The sequence below is a fragment of the Amphiura filiformis genome, chromosome 1 (assembly GCF_039555335.1).
Source record: "Amphiura filiformis chromosome 1, Afil_fr2py, whole genome shotgun sequence".
In the NCBI taxonomy this organism is placed as follows: Eukaryota; Metazoa; Echinodermata; class Ophiuroidea; order Amphilepidida; family Amphiuridae; genus Amphiura; species Amphiura filiformis.
The window spans coordinates 67,309,845-67,337,553 of NC_092628.1; the positions used below are offsets into that span (position 1 = coordinate 67,309,845).

The following is a 27,709-nucleotide window of genomic DNA, read 5'->3' on the forward strand; positions in this document are numbered from 1 at the left end:
TGTGTGTACAGAGATGATAGCAAGTACCCATTCTCTGTTATCTTCCCCTGTGGTATATGCAGTCATATGCTATAGTCCACCATTTGTGCATTCCCCTGCCATACATGTAATACATCAAGATATATTATTGAGTATTATCGAAACAAGACCACATAACATCGCTGTGCATTCTAAGCATGTATTGAGCTTTTAATTTGAGGACCTAGTTTCAATCCTTTTGTGGGAATTGTGGAGATGCACAAATGGTAAGATAATTCAAATGAATTGACGGCAACTTAAACATCCTGATAATCCAGAGAATGCTGGCTGCATCCAGTTTCTTGAAGACAACAAAATCAATAGATGGTATCGCTGTCACTTCAGTTTGCGCTATCCTTGTCAAGTATTCCAAATTCTGCACCATTATAAGCATTACAAATCAAGCACCCCATGTATGCCTTGCAAATTCTGCATCCATAAAAGTACATAAACAACTTGGTGGGGTTTCTAGAATGAATTGCATGATCACGATTAGATTTCCACATACACTTCATCAATCAATGTCAAATTTGGGAACATAAAAATAGGTAACATGTAAATCATAGTATACAAACTTGCATTATATTTATATGTACAATTTGTTGTTGATGTGAATAATTGTATGGTAAGCTTTAAATATGCAGTTACTTTTGCTTCACATTTAAGCATTTACCTTTGATTTCAGCAGACCAATTGAAATCGTAGTACATCTTGAGTTGCACACAAAGTTTTAGATGTTCTGCTTTTGGAAATTCTTTAAGAATTTTAATGCGTTGTGAATCACATGCTGCAGCAGTACATACTTGACAAGCATTTAAAACTTCACAACCCCTGGTTGCTACATTTTTGATGAATAACCATCCTAAAAGTACGTAGGTGAATCTATGATTGGACATGTTTCACCGATAGAATTTCTGATGAGCAATTCACCACTTTTATCAAGTTTTCAAAATCGCTTAAACATATACAATACCATACAATTGAATCACATTTAACAATTCAGTTGTTTTGTCCATTCTAAACCTCTTGAGACAAAAAGGAGTATAGCTACATTCTTTCACAATTTTATACTCATTCTACTTGGGTACATGCTATGCTCATCCCCATTTCATTAATAACAAGTCTCGCTAAATTTAATTAGGCACTTGTAACTGCATGTAAATAGTCCATATTGACTGTGATTGGAGTATGCACCTGTTAAATGCTTTTTCAGTCCCTTGTACAATGGACTATGAGATGCAGAGCCAAGGGTAGCACACATTTCTGAAATGTCCGATCAGACTTTGTGTACTGTGATTAGATTTTTATAAGTAACAAATATCTAATGCCCTTAGATTTATATGTACACAATACACATTACAATGCTCAAAGTCCAGTGGCTGATTTGAAAAAGCACTTAACAGATGTGTGCTCCAAGCAATCAATATTATGGCAATGTTTTCTGCTATATTGGTGCACAATAAATTCATATCCAGTATTTATATGGTATCTTGATTTTTTTGATCAGAATAGGTACAACTTTTTAAATAAGATTGATGATCAGTACCAAACAGGAAGTATTTTTGTTTATTTGCAGGTTAAATAATAGCATCTTGCAGGTGTACCTACATATAGTATATACAATACTTTCTGTGCACCGTTATAGATGAACAGAAGTGCTTCTCACACACAATATGGCAATAAATGTGTAGTGTCCCATGAAAATGCAATGCGATAGTCTTAATTAACTGACAATGTCCAACACGCTTGCTCTAATCACAACTACATAATATATTACCCATAATAAGAGTAGCGTGTACCCAAGACAGATACAGTACATTGGAAAAGTGTAAACATATCCCTTTTTTGCCATAATGGCCCAAGTATCATGATATGATACAACTTTTTCTAGGAGTAGATGGGGGGTCTGTAGCATTGAGTATAGTTCTTCTTTTCTTTGATCTCAAGTCCGTTGGTGGAAGCATATATCTATACATGTGATTGGCATCGGCAAATGATTTCAGTCTTGATCGCAGTGTAGGAGGCAATGGTAGTCTGTCTATTGTATATGTTGATGTACAATTTACAATTACACGGCAGCAGTAGTCTTGAAGGCTTAATACTGTAAACAAAGAACAAAACAAAATATGATTGAAGATTAGTATTTGATAGTAAAGCTTGACACTTTTATCCGTCTGCGATACTCATAAAACTGATATCACATTATAAATTGTAAACTCAAGCTTTCATACATAGAAGATGTGACATACAATGTTACACGTATGTGACATTTAACGATGGCATTGGGTAGCTTGGCTTTTTTAATCAAGCTAAATGAGGTTCAAGTAACATTTAATATGTGTGGGGGTAATGTATGAGACAATATAGGCAGGTGCTTATCTTTTTACAAAGAGCAGCTGCAAACAAATGTCATTTCATCTATGATAATAACCAAGAGATTTGATAGACTATATGGTACAATTCTGAAAAGTGTGATCAACGCAACATTATATGTATCACAATGAAGCTCAATAAGTCCTTGGAATCAAAATTAGTCTAACAAATCCAGAGGTATTAATTTGTTTATGCTGCAACCGATAATAGAATATGTACCAAGTTCATCCTTTCAACTGTATTTCAAAATAAATTTTATCATCAGATAACTAATCTTCTTTAAATGTGTAACATGAAAGTAAGAATATTTGAATAACTATTGTAATTACCAACTTCCTTTCAGTAATCAACATAGCAAAAGTGTAAAGAGTCAGATAGTTTGGTTAATTACACCTGTCCAGTATAACATGATTGATATGATGTATGACTACGTGTAGTATCATAATACAAGTCAAATACTTAAAATCTTCATTTCAAAAACAATGACACCAAAAACTTTTATTTGAGAATTTATTATTTTTATGTCATAGTGACATAATTAAAGTGCCTGTGTCAGATTTTATGAGGAGAGTGCCCACGATAAGATTTATGCAAAGGTAGACAACAATGTGTTAACAAGTAGCTTATCAGAATATGCATTGCAAAAACCAGCAACCTTCAATCGGAGGTAGGACCGAGTGGCTAGAACATGACAATATAGGCAGATTTGTCATGTTTTTGGTATAAAATGGGTGCTCATAAGTGTGTATCAGAATACTTTTCCACTGATTAAGTTTAAAAATAAAATAAACATATTTGATACGATTCAATGGGCTCATCTAACAAAGCAATTCAAGAAAAATAAAACTGGCTTGATATCTGACACAGCTTATTCTATGCCTTCATTCCGATGGATCATATTTGAAATTGGGCAGGGTGATATTGATACTTTTGTCAAATATTTTTATCTGTTGGCTAATAATTATCTTTATTTATAAATCTGTATCATATTGAAGCGTATGATCCTACCTTTATTTGTTCTCCATAACCTCTCCATTCCATTTCTTTTAAGTACTACTCTTGATAATTCTGTCAATGATTCTGTTACATTAAAGTTGCACAATGGACTGACTTCAAAGTAAGCCATATCATTCTTGAGGGCATAGGCCTGTGCCTCCTCCTGACTCACTTGTCTCTTGTATGCCAGATGAAGACGATTACCGATGAGGATCTTGGGAACACCTGGAGCATGCTGAAATGGATAATTACATTAGAAATGGTTAGTTGATTTTTTTTAAGGAAGCGAATGTGAGAATGGAGGATACCCATTTCATACAGTATTCATACACATAGAAACCAATTCTCCACTGTGATACACATTACCTTAAAAGTTCACCTCGCCTGCTCACATTCTATTAAACCCATAGTTTGTAAACTTGATGTACGAAATTGTTTCAATTATGGTGTAATTTTGAAAACATTTAAAACTGCTGGATGGGAGAGGGGCACATGCTCCCTCAGACACCCCCTGCGTGCACAAAATGGGGTAAAAATGTATCTTCCCTATATAATTCCGCTTGCGGATGATTCTGTAAATATTTAGTTGTTTGCAGTTATTTTACCTCATCAATTTCCTTAATCCACCTGTCAATTCCTTCAAAGGCCCATCTATTGGTGATGTCATACACCAGGAGAATCCCTTGAGCACCTCTTGAGTAAGAACGTAGGATGGTACAGAACCGGCCTTGTCCTGATGTATCCCTGGATAAGAACAAATGAAAGATATAATGGTCATCATTCACCAGAAAAAGTATATAATGAAAGTAAGATCCTTCAAATGATATACATGGGTTATGATGAAGACTCCTTGTATTTCAACAATTAAACTCGTCTAATCTAATTTTTGTCCTCTCCCGTTATCTCAATTTTTTTTTTGTCCTCTCCTCTCCTTCCCTTTCTCTCCCCCGTCGCCTTCCTCCTTCACTTGCTCACATTGTTAACTTGATTGTTGGGAGTGGCCTTCTTTTCCTTGTTCTTTGTCTTCAAATCTGTTTCTCACTTCTCTTTCCATACAGGCCAGCATGCTTATAGGCTTTTTAGCCTGGCTTGAGCATTTTGTTTGAGCCTGGTCCCATCAGGACCCAAGCGTGTCTCCACACGGAGCGACCATTTAAACAAACAAACAAACAAACATCACATTTTCTATCTATTGTTTTACTGTCTCTCATCATTATTAAAACTGCCACAGTGCCACAAATGTCTTTTTTCCATAGTGTGTCTCAGTGTTCTCAAAGGTCATTTGTTCAATGTCTCTGTGTGACATTTTTATTAGCTATGACCCATCTTTTTGGTTTATTGTCCTTTAGTAACCCACTATTACTAGACTAGCAGAGATCATGACTAGCTTTATGCACAGATGAGAAGCACACTACTGATGAATGTCATGATTGTTGAAGTAACTATTGGATGACTGCTTTCCTGGAATTACAAAAATGATAACTGATGCCACAGTATCATATCCCCGGGATCATATCTCAAACAGACTGAATGAATCTCTCTTCACAGGAAATTCTGTACATGAAGTGTAAAAATATAGAGCTTGCATTTAGTTAAAAATATCTAGTGAAAACACTGCCAAGTTGTGAAATATTCATCATCTAAAAATAAATGCCCTATTTTGAAAGTAAATACAAAATTCAGCCAAATTTTTCTGCATTTTCATTTCAAATATTTTATTTAATTTCTTTAAATTGGAATTTTAAGACAGATCTGAAAGGCCAAAACATTCTTTATATGAATTTGATTTTCTTTTCTTCATATTACTGTGAAAAAAGTGAAGTACAAATATGTTTCTTCTTCAGAGTAAAACATATGAAATGGTTACAGTAAAATGGGTAATGTTTACACCCGTTTGTGCTGGAGTCTATGGTTGCTGAACAGTAGGGAAGAACATTCCTTACATGCCAACAGTTGAAAAGAACTGTGATGGAGTCCAACTGGTTAATAAATCATTTTGGAGAGTTCTTATTAGATCGACTGCTGTTCTGATTCAATATTATGTTAACTCATTTTGGTTGGAGAACTAAAATAGCATTCTGTAGTAGGGGAAATTTTGGCAAGGCATTTATTTTTGTTGGGTTCATCCAAGCTGGCACAAAATTGTTGGGTATAGGTAAAGCCATGATTTCTCTGTGTTACAAAATTTAAAATCCGTGTTACAAATTGTTTTTCCACAATAAAGCACTGAAAAGTTAAAACAAACATGTTTTAAAAGTGTATTTTGTCTTACCTTTTATTGTAGTATGGCCAGAGTCTTGCTTCGAAGGCCTAGAATTAATGCTAGAATGCTAGATTGTTTAATGGTTGATTACTGCTAAATGCCCGGGCTAAATGATCACTTTTCTTTGTTTTATTTTGCAAAATCAACACAAAAGGTAGACATTTTGCACAGTTTTGAGCTATTTTGTGGCGTTTTCAAATTTCCATGAGCAAATTGTGAATTGTTCCGTTTTTCCGTAAAACAGAGAAGCTTTAGGTATAGGCTTTTATTTTAGGCAAAAATAATAATTGTGAGAGTGTCAATGAACTTACCATCATAAAAACATAAAAGAGGCTTACATCCAGCATTTTGGCATTTGAAAAAACTTCCTTGGAAAGGATATATACCTCATTTACAATAGATTTGTCATCCCACAAAACACAAATTTTACTAAAATATGTAACAAACACACACATCCCACATATACAACTCACTTGCCCCCCCCCAACACAAGTCACTCAAAGATACTTCTGATTCAATTTAGTCGCCATAGACCATTTTTTTTTCTACTTTTTTCATGAATCATGATTTTTTTTACCTGAAGACATTTTCTTTAAAGGGGGCTGCTACATTTATGACTGTAGTGGTACCACAGGAATTCACATACAAACATACACATGCATATATACACACACACAACAAAATCACCCCTACATACAGACAGACCAATAGACAGACAAGACACGTCCACCCCCACACACTGTCTTAGCTTTTGCACAATGTATGTATCTCATCTTAAAGACTAATTCTAATTGATATGACATCTACAGACATCAATACACACAGAGAAAGAAACCTTATCTATGTGAGAACCAAAGATGGATTGCAAGAGTCCAATGACGTCACTGTCATCCTGTAGACTAATATTCTACAAGTAAGAACTTTTACACAGCTAAATCGTTCTTAATTTACTGTAGCTGTCTAAATTGTTTTTAATTTAGCTGAAGCATGTTGAGGAATGTTATGTACCAAAGTAACCATGTACATGTATGTTGAAGAACACCCTGGTAACTGGTTCAAAACAACTTTGCCTTAAAACTAAAACATTTAGCGAAAAAATGATATGTGCTCCAATTATTTTTAATAAATCAAGCTATCTTATTTTTATAAATTGCATTTTTTCCTCTTTTTTTCAGACGACTTCAAAAAAGATCCAAATTACCCCATTGCCCACATATTCCAGTGGTAAACCTGTTTTTTTTTCTTTGGCCTCATAGAAATTTATAATTTATTATTAATGTTGTATGTAATTTCAATTTGTATGTAAATGGCACTAACTTCGATGCATTTTTATAGTGCGGACAAGCAATTTGAATTCGATTATTTTGTTTGGGAAATCTCTTACAGTTGATATTGTGTGTTTGTTTTTTCACTAATAATATTATATTTTAAATATACACATACTTTTTTATTCTTATTTGAGTCCTATACCAAGTTTACATTGTACAGAAAATGTATCAAATAACACAATATAAAATATGACAAAATAAAATAACAGCACTACTCTGTTGCACTTACCATAATTCTAATTTAACCCGTTTTCCATCTAATAAAATTGTAGTTGTTCTGTGATCAACACCTGAAAATAAAACAGACAAAAATACTGTTAAAGAAATTCATACAACTAGATACAATTTTATGCTAAAATGAAAGCTACTATTAAATACTAGACAACCAATATATTTTGGAATACACAAATCTGCAAAGCAAACACACAATCAAGTACAAGAAAGAAAGGGACTACACCACTATTTCCACACTAAATAGCAAAATGATTCCAGAAAAACATGACAGGTTAACCGATTTATTATCTGGAAAAGCAATAGACATTGAGGTAATATTTGAATGAATGCTAAATTTGGACAAAATGTATGCCGCCACATACTCTTTGATGATTTTTGAAAACATGAACTCTTGAAGTGTTAATGATGGCATTTGTTGTCAAGCTGCTAATGGTTTGGATGTCGAAAGTGATTATCAAATTGATCTTGCTTCTACACAGAAAAGCACTTAGCCAGCACTGATGATGCCTGTTAATTTGTCAAATGCGCAGTCAATTATTGATCATACTGATCATGAATATGGTCAAATTTAGTTCAATGCTAAAAGCCTTCCTTCAATCTGTTCTTTGGCTTTGCTGCTAAAGCAAATGTGTAAGGTTTTGTTTTCTGGTGACATTCGGCCCTGATTTGGTAAAATGATCTAACTTGAAATTAAAATCGCTGTTTCGAGAAAAAGAGCTTTAAAGTTTGAACACTTGACATTTTTCTTTTTGAATAAAATAAATTATTAAACAGATCTAATGTCTTAGAAAACATAAAAATCTCATTATTTGGTGGCATGGTGGTGATTTTAGGATGTCACCAATGAAAAGAGCGCCTCACATTACCCATGATATGGATTTATCTCAAAATGTCCAAATTTCAAGTTCGATCATTTTACCAAATCAGGGTCAAGATTGTCCTGTTCAGTTTACACTGAAATAAAACTGAAACAAATCTAATCCAAATTAAAATTTAATCCAAATTAAAATCTAGCAAAGCAAACCATGATAAAAACAATATATCACTTAGGGGCTGTGCAATAATTATGAGCCCTGGGGGGAGGGTAAAATTGGGGGGAAGAAATTTTTACGAGCCAAAAGGGGGGAAGCAATTTTGGCAAGTCGAGAGGTGGGGGCAAGTAATTTTGGCACACATACTTGGGGCGCCTTTTAAATAAAACGCTCTAAAAAGGCTTAGGAAAACCGTACGGAAACGCTTAATATGCAAATTTTCCTGCTCGCTGCAGTACACGTACATATATAGATCATTTAAGGTTTGCAAATTGGGATCCCAAAAATTTGGCATGTGCGGGGGAAGATTTCCTGGCAGGCCGAGAGGGGGTGGCAAGCAATTTTTGGCGGGCTGAGAAGGGGGGAAAGTAATTTTTGGTGAGCCGTTTGGAAATTTTACCCCGGGGCTCATAATTATTGCACTGCCCCTTAGGGAACAAAAAAACCAACACCTCGTTCTAGGAGCTGGTTGGTTGATCTGGTGTGTTTAATCACCAAAATCTATAAATAAATAGCAATGTTTTTTCCAGTCAAAATAAATCTCTGTTTTGCCCAAAACAGCTAATTTTACACAGCATTTTCCTTCAAACTCAATCCACTCAAAACTGAACATCTGGGTCTGTTGCACCCATAGAACAGGTTTTTTTTGGTTGCCTTATTGTTCATTAGCAATTAATAGGAAATTTTTCACAAATCTTTAAAACCAGAATACAATGTCACATTCTTAATCTAAGTCTATGGCATAATTCTAGTTTGCATATATATATCCTGTCTATGTATTGTGGTTACCCAACTATTTAAAAATTTCTCCCCAAAACAATTAGTACATGACCATTCATTTATGTCTTCAAAACAATGCTTTGCAGGTTTGAGTGATGAAAATACACTGACCAACAAATTGTCTGTTTAGTCTAGAGCAGGTCTATGGTTTGACATAACCATTCGAACTTTTAGAACTTCGCATCACCTTAAAGGATACACATGACATTGAGCTGATTTTTTCTCCTTAAAAACCACCAATATTTTATTTTGAGAGCATTTTTGAGGGAAAAATTGTATTTTTAATGGAATTTTTATATCAACAACAGAGGAACCACTATCAAATATATGCAGCCTTATTAGGCTGTTTGCAGTCAATTGCGCTGAACGGGGAGGGTCCCTGGTTGCAGCAAGAGAGTTAAATTTCCCCCTAACTTGGCAGGATTTCCCACCATTTCTTAGTATTTCTTTATCCAGAAAAGCAAAATTTCCCTCCAAATGACCAAATTTCACAAAAACATCCACATTTGACAGCAAACAAATACGCCCATGAGCACGAACAACCATACAAACACATAATTTTGTTCATCTTCCTTGATCACTCAACAAAGTAATTCAATTAATGCAATAGGGAGATGGAATACATCATATTACTATCATTCCATTGAATCCATTCTGTCATATGACTCACTCCTGATTTCACTCAACATGAAAACCACAAATCATAGGAAATGATGACATTAAACCACATATAATGTTATTTTCATCAGTCTCATGATTTGTAAGCCAATTATTCTGATTACGGCACAAATATAGGCCTACTAAAAATGTATAAACTTAGAATCTGTTTTCAATATTTCCCCCTATCTAGCCTTCTACATGTATGCAAATTCACAGATGACACAGATTAGAACAAAAATCAAAATAATGACACTTGACCTATCCAGTACAAGTAAAAGTCCACCCATATTTTTAAATGATGGTAGGTATATTTTAAGTTTACTGCAGCATAGTAAATTTTCTTTTACTATTATAGGCCCAATACATTCTCCTTTGGAGCTGACTTATAATAGATAGCAAAACATAAACAATCTCCAATATTTGATGTCGTCACTGACTCCTAGAATTAGCCATCAAATTATCCCTACAGGAAGCACAAGCCAATGGAATGGTTTATCTGTGAGACCCATAAGCCACTCTTCCTTCACTAGCTGTGTACTCTCAATACAGCTCACCCAAATTAGATCAAGATATCTATATATTGCCACATCCTTGAGGTAGGCTCTCAAAATAACCCATCTCAATTTTGTAGCTTTTTTCACTATATATTCTAATGGCATGGTACAATGTAACTAAGTTCACATTATCCTACTCGTAATTATTGAGGGTTATATGGTAAATCACAAGATCATACTGGATAGAAGAAAAACTGCAACACAACATTTGACACTAAATTTGTGAAAATTTCTAACATTTGTTCTGAGTACAGCAAAGCTTGATGGAATTTATGTTACAGAATAAAGCATATTAAGTATTTGATTTACAGCAGTCATTGATGTCTAGGTGAATAAATTGGGTCTTTACCTTTCAAGATCTTAAATTTCACCAATATTTATTGTTGAGAACTTAATCAAAATATTTAATAAGCTACATTTCCACTTTTAAAAAAAAGCGATTGATTTTTTCATTTTTCGGGCCTGAAAGGGCAGTCAAACCTTTTTCTTAGGCCTTATCACAGATTTCATATTCGCAAACACACCAATTGAACAACAAAGGCACAAAGTATCAATCAAAGTTAGCCAATTACAAACATCAGGGCCTAAAGAGGTTGATTGCATTTCAAGACAAAATTTCTCTGGAACAGAAAAACAAACAAGTCAAGAAGTCATAATTACATTGGTCTGTCTGCCACAGGCAAAAGCTCAAACCGATTTGATGAATTGGTGTTATATGAAATCTTAGCTGATGAGTTGAGTAGTTGGTTTGGCAGGTTTGATTCATGGGAGGTTCTTGTCGGTCTCTTGGAAGTAAATTTACTTCAGCCATAGACCCTGGAAAGAAGCACTTCTTTCCAGGGTCTTTGCTTCAACTGAGTGAAAAGTTCTTTGTACTCCCATTTATTGCAAGTCACTACAGTTTACTTTTGGGCAGGGTTATGTGCACAGTTCCAATATTGGTGGACAGTGCAACACTTACAAATCAACATCTAGTTTAAAACAGCTCTGCCAAATATTTAGGTAAAGTTTGTTTGTTTCTTTACTTATTTATTTATTGATTCATTGATTGATTGACTGTTTTATTGGACTAATGATCAGGTGAGAGCCGATCAATGTGGAAAGTTGTGGGTTTCTCTAATGCACAATGACAAGCATATCTCTTAGTATCACTAATTACTATCATTTCCCATACAGATGCTGTGGGTATTTAAATTATAATCTTTCCAATTTATAACTCATAATATATCGTCGGGTTCATCACATTGGGACGTATCGTGATTTTTGGTCGGTTTTGCAATTTTTGTTATATAGGTTTTGAATATTGTTCTCTTCAATTACGCTAAGTAATTAAATTGGCATATTGTAAGATAATGGTACATTACTACATTGTACAATTATTTATTACATTGCAGGGTTAGCATGGTTAGTTTAGGTTCAAATTTCATGAGAAAATAACAGAGAGATTGTGATTCTGACTACATGTAGATGCATGGGGTATCCATTCATGTAAGCAAAAACCTTAACCTTCACACATGTGCTATTAAACGGCGTGTTTATACAGAGCGTACGGCTTTTTGACCCGCTATTTTCCGGGCACAAAATACCGATCATAATCCGGCCCCCGTTACCCAGCTTGTTTCTACTGAGACCAGAAAGCCGTGTCTCGCACGATGCACAGCATTTTTTTTCTTTCTGTAAACGGAAAACAGATTTGACGGTTGTATCCTAAATTTAAATGTCTACGCATGGCAGCTCATGGCATATCGACCTACAATCACAATTTAGTGTTTTCGTAAAATACAAATTGCATTAATTTACCAGTGGATCTAGTAATTGGCTATCATGATAATTAATTTACAGCCAAAATATAACCAACTCATTAACTATAAAGAAGTAGGCCTAGACTAAGTAAAGTCATATCCATTTTACTTCATCAAGTTCATGCGAGTCACACATCATGCCCGTGTATATAATATCAGAAAGAAGGAACCTACTACATTATAGGCCTAGGCAAGTAGAATATACTAGTAAATCGCTTAATTTTTGCAAAACACATGACCTAGACCCGGCAACCGATCACACGGCTCGTTTCTACTGCGCGGATTACACACATTCAGCGTGTTTATACTGAGCGTACGGCTTTTTGACCCGCTATTTTCCGGGCACAAAATACCGATCATAATCCGCCACCGTTACCCGCTTGTTTCTACTGAGACCAGAAAGCCGTGTCTCGCACGATGCACGGCATTTTTTTCCTGTAAACCGGAAGTACGTACGGAAAACAGATTTCAGCGAGCGCAATGACGGTTGTATCCTAAATTTAAATGTCTACGCATGGCAGCTCATGGCATAGGACCTACAATCACAATTTAGTGTTTTCAATAATCCAAATTGCATTAATTTACCAGTGGATCTAGTAATTGGTTATTATGATAATTAATTTACAGCCAAAATATAGGCCTATTACTAACTCATAAAGAAGTAGGCCTAGACTAAGTAAAGTCATATCCATTTTACTTCATTAAGTTCATGCGAGTCACACATGTGGCCAGTGTATATAATATCAGTAAGAAGGAACCTACTACACATTATAGGCCTAGGCCCATACTATATAAAGAAGTAGAATATAAATCGCGTTATTTTTGCAACTGGCATGACCTCGACCCGGCAACCGATCACACGGCTCGTTTCTACTGCGCAGATGACACGCTTTGACCCGGCATGATCCACCTCAAGAGGTGGATCACGCGAAAAAGCGAGCACATGACCCGCATGACACGGCAACCGATTACCCAGATCGTTTCTACTGGGCTTGTTACCCGCCATGACCCGGCACGGCACGGCATGGCACGGAATTGGGCCCTCAGTAGAAACACGCAGATGCCGGGTCAGGGCATGATCCACCTCAAGAGGTGGATCACGAAAGGCGAGCACATGACCCGGCATGACACGGCAACCGATTACCCAGATCGTTTCTACTGGGCTTGTTACCCGGTATGACCCGGCACGGCACGGCATGGCACGGAATTTGGCCCTCAGTAGAAACACGCAGAAAGTCAGTGATGAGGCTGTTTACTGAACATCAAGTACATGTAGATACCCTCTTTAATTGACCCTGTTGACCTCTTTAAATCCTGTATGACAAAAAAGTGCAGTTTGCAGATGACATCCAATTCATGCCTTCGGCAATGCACCAGTATTGCAGGTCATCGCTATGTATTACCTGCCTGCATACATCATGCAAATTGACTAGCACAATCATAATATGCCAGTTTCAAGCTCTACCAAAGGGAATAATAACATAGAGGGCTGTGCAATAATTATCTGCCCCCTCCCCTGTGGGCAAAAAGAGGACAAGAGATTTTTGGCAAGTCAAAAGAGAAGGGGATCACAAAAGATATTGGCACACATTCATGGGGTATCTTTTAAATAAAACTCTAAAAAGGCTTTAGAAAACAGTACAGAAAATTAAGCCCTAATCCGGGGCCCTAATAAAGTAACATATATTTCCTCCTCACTACACTCACATAAGTATTCTTATTCTAGACATTGGTTTGCAAATTAGGTTCCAAAACTTTGTCATAGGTGCAAAGGGGGAACAAATATCTTTTGGCAGTCAGAGAAAGAGTGAGGTGCAAGCAATTTTTGGCATGTTGAGGGAGGGGGACATGGTTTTTGTGGCATGCCAAGGAGGGGCGAGCATTTTTGGCAGGCCATTTTGAAATTTGCCTACAACAGGGGGACAGATTATTGCACAACCCCTTAATGCACTATACATTGTACAAGTTGAAATTATATTTATGTGTCCTCTTAAATAAATAATTGTTTTCCAATTAGAAAATTAAGTCAGATTTGAAAACGTTGAAAACATTCACACCACAACACAAAATACACAGGGGCTAAGGGAAATATCCACAAAATATGCCACCCTCACTGAATAAAATTTGGCAATGGCAAGAGCACACAAGGGTTATTTTGGCAAAAATTTCTTTAAAAATAGCCCTCATACAAGGACAGACAAAACCAGTTTATAATTTTGGAGATAGTTTCATTTTTCTTAAAAATCCTTTTTTGTAAATCACTGGCAACATAAGGTGCTATTTTTAAGCAACATACCGTTTAAATGCCCTATGTACATTCAATGAATCAGCAAATTGAACTTTAAAAACTAAAAAAACTAAAACCTAAATTGAATAGACCAACACAGAAGCAGGTGCTGAATTCTTTCTGATTTTGAGCCATGATTTGATTAGGCTTGCTACTGCATAAAACTTGGTGAAACACTAGAGAGTGTCTCATTGGATATAAAGTATATATCGTAAGCATGATAGTATGGTAGCACGATAATATACATACATGTACATGTACTAACATGGTTACGTACACAGATAGCAGAACAAAAAAATGCAAATATGATTTTAAGGGGCGTTGGTTGCTAGGCTATCCATTAAAGGACTTAAATACATATTCTTGCTCCATCATACAGTACTCGAAGTCGAAGCTGAGAAACATGAAATTAAAATACAAATTTGTAAAGCACTGTCACTGATCAGTTATCCTCCCATGCCTAGGGCAGGCGCGGCGGCACTGTTTCAATTCTGCGATACCTTTGGTGCCACAGTGTCGTGACACTCAAGTTTAAAGCCTCTGTTCACACTATAGGATAGATCACTTTTAGATTCTTAGCAACCACTCAATGTCAATCAAGATGAATACCAATTAGTGACCCACCACGGCCCTGCAAGGTGCTAACACTTCAAAGTGTTCATAGTTCGGGTCGCTAGGGTTCAAATCCCCGCACAGGCATGGAATCCTACATAATATGTATCATGTTCGCTCATGTTCGCTTCCATCTAGCGATCAATAACCTGATTAATCATTGTGTAATTCAATTCAATGCACAAGCTCATACACATGTGGTTTTTTGATGTCAATCGCATACACTATAACCCGTGATCAATAATGAACGTTGGTCAAAAGACGAGCTTACTGAAGTGAAAAATTATGTACATGCAGATTCATCATTTATGCATATTGCCTTGAAAATCATAAAAAGCAACTGCTTGATCAACCCAAATGATTTTATTAGCGTTATTTCTAAACCAAATTTCAAAACCACAAAGTGTTTTACCTGACTTTTGACCCAGAAATGTATGAATTTGATGAGAAATTGTGATGAAAAATAATATTTTACAAGTCAGATTCAGAAAGAGAAAATCTCATTACACACGTTAATTACATCACAATCCAAACATAGATGGTTAAGTTCATGGAGAATGTTACAAACTGTTGTATGTTTTGCCATATTGTTTTTCTATAGGTAATAATGTTTTATCGTTAAAATCGGACATGAAAACCTATCAAAAACACAACAAAAGCGTGCATCGCTATGTGTATGCATGAAACAAATTATAAGAATTGTACAGAAGTGACCTAACACTTATGAAGGCTGTATCTTGAGAACGCGCATGGTCTGATGCTAGAATCTTGGCAAGGACACTCTGGTGAAATAAAGAAAAATATATTTGATTGATTTTGTGTGACTTTTGAGCGTTAAATGTTTCAAAATTTAAAAATGAACAAAATGCGAGTAACTATGATGTCATCAACATCACAATAATATTCATGATAAATAATTATTGCTCCCTAAAAAAGAAATGGTTAACAACTGGTTTGAATACATCGCACGACCTTATAGTAACTGTATCTAGAAATTTGTGCATGTTACTTGTCAATTTTCGCCAGAAACGAGCTTTTTCTACGGTTACTGCCCAGCTCATTAGCGCGATATGGGATATTCTTTATACCTCGAGTTTACTGCCCTCTGTTGACGACAGGGCTTCGAACTCTTATCAAGGCGATCTAAGAAGTGCAGGGCCGTGCCACATACATTACAAAGTATTGTATTTGTAATATGAATTGGATAGTGCAACTCTCTTGTGTTGGCTAGTGCTGTCATTGACATGCAATTACATGTATGTCAACATGTTGTCGACATAAGAAAAAGTTGCCGATGTTGACATAAAATTAGTGGATTACAACATTTATCAACGTTGTTTATGACACATGGTACTTACAAAATAGTGGTAAAATTAATTAAAAATTTTCAAAATAACCACATGATGTCCGCAAACATATATGCAAATAAGCTAATTAATATTCATGAATATGCATATAACACAACACAAAACTATAAAGCGCATCAGGCTACCATACCAAGTTTGAAGTTGATCAGTTTAATAAATTGTGTATAAGCTTCAAAGTGGATTAATGAAAATGTACAATTGTACATGTAGGTAAAATATGCAAATCAGCTCATTATTATTCATGAGTGTATTGTGGGACAAGTGCCAATTTCTGTGTTTATAGTGTACATGTATAAAGAATTAACCTCCTGGAGTCTTTTCCAGGTATGAAAACATATCGTACTTGAACATGCAGCCCACATATTGCACACGAATGCATGATACAACGCTGTCAATCATCATGAATTCTGAACCAAATGTTTGGCAACACATCAGGTATATTATCAGTGATAGGCCCTTTGCACCTGATTATTAGTTTCCTGTTTACCGCCTGCATCCAAAATTGAAAATCTCAAAATAATTACCGTACTGACGCGAGTATAGTCCCACCGTCGAGTAAAGTCCCACCCCCAAATTTTCGAAAAATTTCAGAAATTAAAAAAAATTGCTAGGATCATTCATGGTTTAAAAAAAATTTTCAAGATGTTTTGTATTTTTAATATGAAAATTGATACTTGGTATTCATGTCATAATCTATTAATGATTTCAAAATGCATTCAAATTCAATGCATTTTGAAATTATCAATTTTCATATTAAAAATACAAAATATCTTGAATAATTAAATGCCCGCTCTAGTCAAAACGAGTCAATAGTTGCTTGTAATAGTTCAAACTAAATAAAGAAAATAAAAGATAATTATTAAAAGTCACCTCGTCCCTTTTTCAAAATCTTTAAGAGGAAACTAATAATCAAGTGCGAAGGGCCTTATACATGTAAGATGTACATATGCAGGCCCGTAGCCAGAATATTTTCATGGGGGTGCAGATTTTCCAAATGCAGACATTTTCAAGAGAAATCTTCATTCTGGCCAAACAATTTTGGATCTTATTTTTTCATGAATTCGGGTATATTTATCAATATTTTTGACATTTTTTGCCTAATTTTGCTATTTTTTTTTCAGACAAAGCAGACCTTGTGCAGATTTATGGGGGAGCGTAGCCCCCACTACACTCCTTGGCTACGGGCCTGGATGTACAAATTGGCCTGTAATTGAAAAAGCAAAATAATAAGAATTTACCTCAAGTGGTGACAGAATTTGGTATTATTCTAATACTAATAGGGACAGTCAATTAGTAAAATTGATCTGTGGTGTAGCTCAAGCTTTTGCCCCGGGCTTTTGCCATCGTTGGGTATTTGCCATCGTTGAGTATTCATGAGTCCTGTTACAGACAGTTGATGAAACAGACCTGTAGGCTAGTGTCATGGTATCATCTTTTTGCTTTTCGCCAGCGCATAGGGCGCTGGTACCTAATTCTGAGATGGGGTTTGTGTACACTAAAGATTAGCTAAGATTATAGCCTTCTTCTATTGGTATGAATTTTTTTTTTTTACTTCTCGTGGTGGAAATGTTTTTGATGTCTGCTAATTGATTTGCAAGGAAAAGAAAGTATGTTTTGCCGTTTCAACGAATCGAAAACGATTGAGTATTGCCAAAGTTATGTTTGAATTAATTATGACTTAAAAAGTTATCATAGGTTAGGCCTACACATATAAACATAAACTTGTTCAGCAATCAGCATATCAAAAAAATGACATGGTCAAAGCGGGGAATGATCACGAGGTCATATCAGTGGAGCATAGCATGATGTTTGGTTGCCTGTGAGTGCATAATTGATATGTTGATAACAGATCTAATAATGTTGTGGAATCAAAATCTTCATTATATGGACCACATTGAAGTCAAAGTAATTATCTATCCTATCCTGTATCGTTTTATGGATAAAATTGACTCAAAATGTTATTGATGATATTATTGCTATCTTTAACATCAGTTTTGTCTTTTCAACGGAAAAATCCGATTGAAAATAAAGTTTTTAGGGGCTAGCTATAATATTGAACAATACGGTATATCCCATATTTTGACATGCACTAATAGAAAATAAATAAATTATTGTCTTACTTTATAAATGATAAATACTGTAAAATAACACATAACTAAAGTGAGGCCAATTTCTATCTTTTTTATTCGATTCATAAAATTACATTCAACAAAATGATTGAAGACTGAGAAAACACACAATGCAGACTACAGAATGGAGTAGGTAAGATGCCATGTCCATAGCTTTGCAGGAGTTTCGGACTAACAATCAACACATTCAAAAAATACAGTTTAAAAGTGAAGATTGTAGTGAATGATCAGTCCTTTATCATGTGCTTGCCACTATCTACTTTATAGTAAACTATACATTGCGAAATAATATAAAATTATTTTAAAATAAAATGTGCATGTAAGTTGAGTTAACATAGCGAATTAACTAACAACTGCAGTGTATTTCTTGATTTTTATAATAAGCATGGGTAAAAAGCAGTAAAGACAAAAATACAGAACAATTTGGAGTAATGAATTAAAGAGTTGACAGGAGTTATAGGAGTTAATGTGTTTTGCTGTTTCAGTGTGCATGTTCTCACCATTGATGGTTTGGTGAACTGTCATGTAACATGGATGTAAGCGTGATCCTAAAAAATGCCTTTCACGGTGACCCAAACTATTTACAAGACCTCTTCTGCATTGACGCTGGCCTTCCCTTTTAAAGGGAATTTTTATAATGTTTGCTACATGTCAAATGAAACATTATTCCACAAACTCATGGAGCACAAACATACATAGTACATACATGTAGATAGTCTTCATGAACCATGTGAACAGGGTCAGTTATAGCATAGATCATCAAAAAAACATCGGATGTTAATGTTGTTCCAAAGTTCTGTCAGTTCAAACAGGATGCTGTGGGATGATGTCAAACTGGTCATAAGATTATGAAGTCAACCATCAAGTCAGGGTCAATGTTATGTTCTTGTTTTTCTAAATTTGTAATTACAAACATATCATTGATTCATTGTTACTGATGTCGCATATGGCTAGGAGCAGTAGAGACAGTGATGTGGCCACTGGCAATGCATACTGCACACATGGGCACAAGAAGTCATGTTTTTTAGTGGTTTTTTTGCTCTTTTTTTTTGTTGTTGTGATTTTTAATTATTTTATTTAGTCCCTGGACCTAGGCTACAATCATTTATGTGGTTGATTAAAAAAAAAATCTCCAAAATTTTCAAAAACTTTGGTCATAGGATGAAATTTTTGTGGGGGTGAACATAGCATACACATGTGATATTTGCCCAAAGTAAGTTGTATGTAGAGGTTGACATGACAAATAAGTTACAACTGGTTGGGTTAGTGAGCTGAGCAACCTCAAACTCAAAGGACAATGACCTGAACAACATAGATGACAATTAACTTACAATTTAGTACAGAACATTTTCAAAATATTTCATCCCCAAGTTCACACTTTATTTAGTACTTGTATTATTCTGTTTTTGGTATGCATCAATCGTCTAGATTATTATTTTGTGATTGATTTAAAAAAGATCACATATTTTCCATGTCGTTCGGATGATTTTCTATGCTATTTTTCCACGGGAATTTTGCCAAAAGTCGCCATCTTGTCAGCTCACACTTTCGCATTTTGTTGGCAGGCTTCCCGTTAGTGTGCATTATTGCGTCCAGACGCGTTTTTAAAAATGTAGACGCAAGTTTCAGATGTCCGATCATGTATTTTGCATACGGTACATGTCACATGCATAGGTTCACAGTTTCTTGCGTTTTCGCATCCAGGATGCTTTTTGAACTCACTGGACCCAGAAAAAGTAAGATTATGTAACCTGAATGGGTCCAGCAGGCTGTGCTTGGACCTGGAAAAAAATCCCATCCAAGAAATGGTAAATATCATCATAGATCTTCATTGTGTGGTAACCCAGCTCATCCAGTCGGCTTTCACTGGCGGCGCCACCGGGGGGTTGGAGATTTTCGATGATGTTCAATACAAATCTGTAGATGTGACATTTTAAACATGATCTTAACATTCATAAACAATAAAAAGATGAATTTTGTCAGTACCGTAAGTGTGATTTTAGGGGTGTCAAACTTGCATTTTGGCAAACGGCATGCATAATATTGCGCAATTTCAGCGACCTGGCAATTCCACACGCAAGTGCGCATTTTTTTTCTCTAGCTAATATAATTTAGGCAAATAGATCCCTTTAAAACTTCCATTTATTTCAAAAGTCAGATTTGATGGTAAAAATAGACCCCCACCCATTTTTTGATCGGCCACCATGGGAAAATGATAAGGGCTAGGGATGGCAATAGGTATAACATTTGAGTGAAATTTAAAGAAATTCTGAGAGGTTAGTGCGGGAGCCATCTGTTGAATTGACATGGACTGACCCACTTTACAAATGTAGTCTGCACAAGTGCATGTAGAATTTTGGTTGTAAATTACACAGTACAGTTGGAATCAGAAACATACAATGTGCCTCTATATCAAAGAAGTAATATAAATATGGTCATTTTCACGGTAAAGGGTGAATTTTGAATTTTTAACATTTTAATCCGTAGTGTTCTAATAAAGCCTCAGAATTCCATGATTTTTGGCCACATAAGTCATCTAGTTAGCAGCTAACTTGAGTAGCATAATCAACTTTGGGAGTTACTGCATTCAGTTTTAGCAGGCTTAAATGTACTTAATATTGCCATTTTGAAAAACTATAAAAAACAGTAACATTTTTGTAAAACCCTGTGTTTCTTCAGTTAGTTCATGGATAATTTTTCTTATCCTGAAAGTACGGTCATATGTTCAGTAAACACTGCCACATTAGATTGTGAACAGCCCTGTATTTTTGAGAACCGGACTTCGATATTTGTCGTTTCAGAGGCTTCATTTTCCGTTAACAATTGTTAACAAACTTTGTGGGTGTAGCTTTGGTTCATAATTCTTGGTTATTTCTGCACTTCTTCTTGATTCATAACAGTTGTTATCTTAACTTGAAATGGGTAACAAAAATTAGTCGATTTGCAAGCTTTTAAAATTTTTATAAAATCTTGACTTCAAAGAGCTGTTTTTCCGTTAACTTTTTTGAAGCCTCCAAAACAAACTGTTCAGCAAGCTTGTGCAAATATAAATAAAAGAGCTCATCCAATCTATTTATCAAAATGTAGCAAAGTGGATCCTCAAGTCACATGTTTTTAAATCGTGGAGATATATATCACCGTTTGAAAATGGGACCCAATACAAACTTTCCGTTAACAATTGAAGCCTCCGAAACAAATGAAGCCTCCGAAACAACAATAAGATTAATTATCATCTATGCATATCTAAATTGGTGTGTTTCATACTGATATCTGCATTGTAATTATTACTTGATATGTGCAGAATGTCATAAATTAAAAAAAAATTTGACATTATGGTTAATGTTTGAAAAATATACTGATACCCACAAAAGCCTGTTTCGGAGGCTTCACATGCAAAAAACACCATACTTAACAAATGGGTGAAAAAATTAACATGTGATAAATCTACAATATCTGCCGCATAGAATCATTGATTCAATACACACAAGAAAATAACAGCTTAGATGATCCCAACACTGTTGTTTTCAAAAAAACTACTTCTGCAATGTTTAACAATTGTTAACATGAAGCCTCCGAAACAAACAAAAAATGACTTGCTGTGATAATTTAATTTTTGTCACAACTGAAATTCAATACTTAGAAGCAAAGCATGAAAATTGGTAATTGTGATATTTTTACCTATTTTTTATGTCAACTTGTAGTAGACATTGAATTGCCAATTCTAAAAAACAACTCCAATTTCTGTGAAACTTGGCTGGGAGGTTCCTTTCATCAAGTAGTATTTGTACATGAAGTTAGACATTCAAATTATTTTAGGAACCCAATTAAAACTTTAAAAATATGTTTAAGGTTTGGAAATTTCCATTGTAAATGACACTTGATGTTAAAAATTGTCAAAACTGCAATTACACACATAGCAAAACATGGTATAAAATTTAACTTATATCTGTTGACTTACTTTGGAATGGGATTTCACATGTATTCCAGCTTTCATGTCATAATTTTCTGAGGTTATGTAAAATACATTTTTCTTAGATTAATTAACCAAAATGTTATGCAAATGTCAATTTTTTATTAGAAATCAAAAGGTTTAAGCCTTGAAACATTATTTTACTGGAATTTAAGTTGCTTCTATGCATGATTTCAGTAAACAGAAACATATTTAAGTGGTTTGAAATTTTGACCCTAAAAATCAAAAGTTACACCCTTTACTGTGAAAATGACCATATTCCTTATGAAATGACACCAATTTTTACTTTTCATCTGTAAAAAAGATGATTTAGTTTCATAGCACAAACTTATTTTATAATGGTTTTAAAAATTGTGCTTTGTGCAGGTAGATTTTTTATGTTGCCTGCACAAATACAAGTAAGTTTTTTCTTGCTCGAGCGAGAAGTCTAGCCAAGAACTTGCTCACCGGCGATAGCTTCACATTCTAGGCTAGAGATCATACATGTAGCATTCAAAATCTAGTTGGATTCGCTGAAGCATGACACCGTGTAAAGCAATGGTTCATAGCACTTTCCATTGTCAAGTTGCATCTTGTCAAAGCAGATTGACTTTCGTCAAAAATGTTCAGCCAATATTTTATGCTTCAACAAAACTACACACTACTGGCAACAAAAGTTATAACAGGGGCAATGAATCTAATCCAAAATCAAGACAAGTGGTTCATATAAGAAATGAGGTACATTGTAACGGACTGGTAGCGGTACTATACGTCGAACTGAATACATGCACAACGTGTGGACCAATATATTTTTGTAAACAGTTTAGGCCTATAACAAAATGTATATTTCGTACAATTGTACAACTATCGTTTCTACCCTATGACCTATATAATAGTTACCTGTTATCAAAGTGTCCGCAAAAAACTGGTCATCGCAAGTATCTTTGATGCTGAAAACTAAGGATATTCACGCAGGGACAGGCCGAAAACCTTACCTCGATCGTAAAATCCAGCCCATGCATGTCATAAATAATTCATTATTTCATTGTATAAATGTCAGTGATTGTGTCCATGTATTGTTATTGCACATCTGCAAGAGTGCTTTTTTATTTATACTCGATCGCTGGATCACCACGTGAATTCGCCTCTCGAAAACCTCTACGAGGTTGTTAAGCATCAAGCACGCTGACTGGCTTAGCAATTATCAAAGTAGTTTTGAAAACCAATCAGGTTAGACGTACTTTACTGGCGAGTCACATTAATTAATACCGTAAAAGGCCGTCACGTTATTGGCTTATGATTGCAATGAATGGTTTTTGCAACCAATCACAATACGGGTTATATGGGGCCCGTCGGAAATTTTGCACACGTCGTCCATGATGACGTCATGCCCCAGTGCTACAAGGTGCCGGAGGCTGGCTTTTCTGCGAAAGCGAGCGAGTGGTATAAAGTCAGTTTCACACCTGTGATTTATGAAGCACATCATAAAATCTCTGCGCACATCCACAGCGCATTTGACAGATAAAATTTGCAATTCTGAGCAACGGGATTCCATGAAATTGACGATTATTCTGCAGGATCGGTAATAATTAACGGCTGGTCTGCTTTATTTGAAGTGCATTTGAAGTTTGTAAGTTTGTGACTTTGTATGTTATATGCAATTGATATTATAGGAAGCTGAGTCATTCCATATCAACTCACCTAAAGGTTGGCTGGTCACCCTCTCAGATTTTCTTTAAAATCACTTATATCATAGACCTATGGGTCAAATGAACACATTTCAAACGGTAGGTCTCAACTCCTTGTCGTTTCTGAGTTATGGCTCGTTGAATATTTGATGTTTTTTGACGCAATTTGTCCACTTCCCATTGAAATATACACAAAATTGTCCTAAATACCAACCCAAATTTTATTATGTGGGAAATGACCCACCATAATCAAACTCTCACATATTCAAAATACTTCTATGATGTTCCTCTGTACCAGAAATCAAAGTGGTGTCAAGCCATCTTCATGGTTAAATGACTGTTTGGAGATCGCATTGAAATACACAGTAATGTTCTAATTCCCAAAATGCAAAGTTCATCAATTTACTGTGTATTTCAATGAGAGATTCAAACACTAATTTAACCATGAAGATGGCTTGACACCACTAAGATTTTTGGTACAGAGGAACATCATGCAAGTATTTTGAATTTGTGTGAGTTTGGTTATGGTGGATTATTTCCACAAGGTCAAATGGGGTCCGAACGGGGTCTTTTGGCCGAGGAGTCATCTTTGAGCCCCAGTGAAATTTTTATTAAGCCAATGAGTGGTCTACCCTGCTATACATGTACACTGTAGGGGGTCACACCTGAACCTATATTGCCTACTAAAGGCAAAATAGATGATGTCTGACATCTAGGATGAAGAGGAGGGGGGGTCAAAAACAGGAATATGTCATGTGCGTCAACACGAACATGCATTTTTATATATATGTCTATATCATCAAATGGGGGTGAGATACATTGTTTATGAGTCCAGAATCTGGTTATTTGGGTCAAAGACACCCTAGATTCCAATTTGTAGCCCTGTAGCTTACCCCTAGGGGAAGATATGAATGTCTAAACTCAGAAGAAAATTAATGTTGCGACACGCGTGCCCAAAAAGGGGGGTCTGACCCAATTTTCAATAGGCCGGTTCTCGGAAATGACAAGGAGTAGAGACCTACCGTTTGAAATGTGTTCATTTGGCACATAGGGCTATGATATAGGTGATTTTAAACAAAATCTGAGAGGGTGACCAGCCAACCCATTAGGTGATTTAAGATGGACTGACACAGCTTTTAAGCTTCCTATAATATAATATTTTCCTATAATATAATATTTTCGGAAGAGACGGATATAAAATTGCATGACAGCTTGCCAATTTAAAAATTGGCAAGCTGTCATGCAATTTATCCGTCTCTTCCGAAAATATATTGACGTTCTGGACATATCACACCGGAAGTATGAACAACCGATAGCTTGTGATACGAAGTTAGAACGTGCAAGGATGTTATCATATGTCACGTACTTGTTTACATGTACGTGTGATACATGTACGCAGTTGCCATACAGAGTACAATGTCATGCATATGAATAAAAACTTCTTCCTCAAGTTAGTTATTGTCTCTAAAATATCATGAAATTGTTCGTGACATATACAAACACACTGTCCTATAATCATTTATAATTCATACTTAAGTACATGTACAAATTTACGAAAAACGTCAATATTTGTTCTCCTAACAGCTTCGATCAACGCTGTGTCTCTGCTGTACATGCACCCACTGACCTCCAGCAGTGTTGCCCAAAATGTTAGCCCAAATCGCGAGTCAAATAATTGTTTTTAAAAATCATACATTGGTATCTATGGGATAGACGCCAGATTTGAAAAGTTGCTCAATTACTTTCTTAACCATCAATTGGTGTCTATTGGACAGGAAACTGTAGTGTGGAAAATCTTCAAAAGTCAGCGTTTTCATATACCAGAAAGTTTTATCTTTAATATGCACACAGCAACTATCGTGTCGTCGTGCATAAAAGATAGATTTTTCGATCAATGGAAGTGTGACATGACCTCACTGGACATATAGCGGTACCAGACCTCGAATTAACCCAAGGCACCCGGCATTTTGCCGTGGGTGTCCATACCCACTGCCGTAATACCCTCAAAATATGTCCTTTACCCAAGCAGGCAGTCACTTGCAGTGCCCTCTACTGAAGTTGCCGTCGGTGCCCTAGCCCTGCCCCTTCATTTATATAAAATCATCTATCTACGTTTGTGTGTGTTTTCTTCACTGTGGTGCAAGGGCTTAGGCAGCCAAACACAATACATACACATACTTACATCATGACATAGAAATTTAAAAGAAAACATTGGTCAAGGAAACCTACATAAATATGTTGTCTATACTTCACTTGACCCAAATATATGATTTTTTTTGGTGATGAGACAATCGCACATGGAATTTTAGAGGGATTTTGACAGCAGTTCCCACATAGAAAATCTGCACTATCAATTTTGTTTTTTAATTGATGCATTAAATGTTGGCTGAATAGTTAGTTTTCATGGTTTTGATGAAAGCCAATCTTTGACAAGATGTAAACTACGGAAAGTGCTATGACAAAACGGTTTTCAGTTTTGGGTTTTCTTTACTCAAGGGCTTTAATTTGATATATAAAATGATACAGTTTGATCATGTTGATGGCAAATTTGGATTCACCTTACATGATTGTTTGACTGTCTGAGACTGTCAGATTGGGAGTGTGCAAATTTCAGCTTCTTTTTTTTCTTACCATTGTAAGTTCCATAAGGCAGACTAGATGTGTCATCATCAAGTCGACCAAGTATCTCTCCTTTGCCTACATCACTATCTCCAACAAGCAGAAATTTCAGAAGATAGTCATAAGACCGTCTGATAGAGTCGGGGGAACCAGGCCCGCCGATCATGTTCATTTTGTGCTGCGGGTTCTCTACGCGGAATCACAACTTGCGCAGGTCGGGAATCAGCAAGTAGAACCCTAGTATTTCCTCTTTTACAAATTTATCATGTCATGGTGGCTTTGCAGAAATGTCGAACAGAAACTTTATAAAAACAAGCGATGTTTCTGGGCGTTAGAGAGATTTCGAGCCGAGCTCTGCGTAATGTTTACGCCTGTTTATTTGTCTCAAGAGATGACAAACCTTTTTACGGGGCTTTTCTTCTGACTCAATCGGCAGTGATTTGCAGATTTTGATCACCATTTAAGTGACACTATCTCAATCCTTTAGTAGATTTCATGATTTTAATTGGTGCAGTACTGGTAAATCGTCACGATTTATTTGAAAATACGATTTATTTTCCATTTTTTGTGGCTTCAAATCGTCGCCTTCGTTTGTAATCACGACTCAACCCAATTGTCAATCAATTACTGAATGTTGTTCTCGATGTTCGCGTGCTAAAATGTATTTACAGTGTAAGAAAGTAAAAACAGGAAACCAGCAAAAAAACCGTATAATTGATGCATATGAAATTTTAATGTGTGTGTGTTCAAAATATACTCAATATACATTACAATACATTTATTGATATCTATTTATAAACAAAATACATACTTATAAGTATTGAATACAAATATATCAATATTCAATTGCAATATTTCATCCAAAACGCGAATGTAGAAAGTTCTAACCGGCTGTAAAAAATAAGCTCAACAAAATTTGTGCGGTATTATAGGTTTCTTACAACCAAACAAGAACTATCCTTTAAAAAGGCATGGTAGTTTTAGGATTGCCAGGGATCATTTTGGGGCTGTGCAAGCCC

General features: G+C 35.5%; 1 protein-coding gene across 1 annotated transcript; it reads right to left on the reverse strand.

Annotated features, from left to right (window-relative positions):
• Positions 1-1,261: 1,261 nt before the first annotated feature.
• Positions 1,262-27,327, reverse strand: LOC140151570 (ras-related protein Rab-40C-like). The gene is made up of 5 exons (XM_072173963.1): positions 26,703-27,327; positions 7,208-7,268; positions 3,993-4,131; positions 3,400-3,622; positions 1,262-2,119 (listed from the first exon to the last, which is right to left on the reverse strand). The coding sequence occupies exons 1-5, from the start codon at positions 26,860-26,862 to the stop codon at positions 1,884-1,886; spliced, it is 819 nt and encodes a 272-aa protein (XP_072030064.1). The 5' UTR covers positions 26,863-27,327; the 3' UTR covers positions 1,262-1,883.
• Positions 27,328-27,709: the final 382 nt, after the last annotated feature.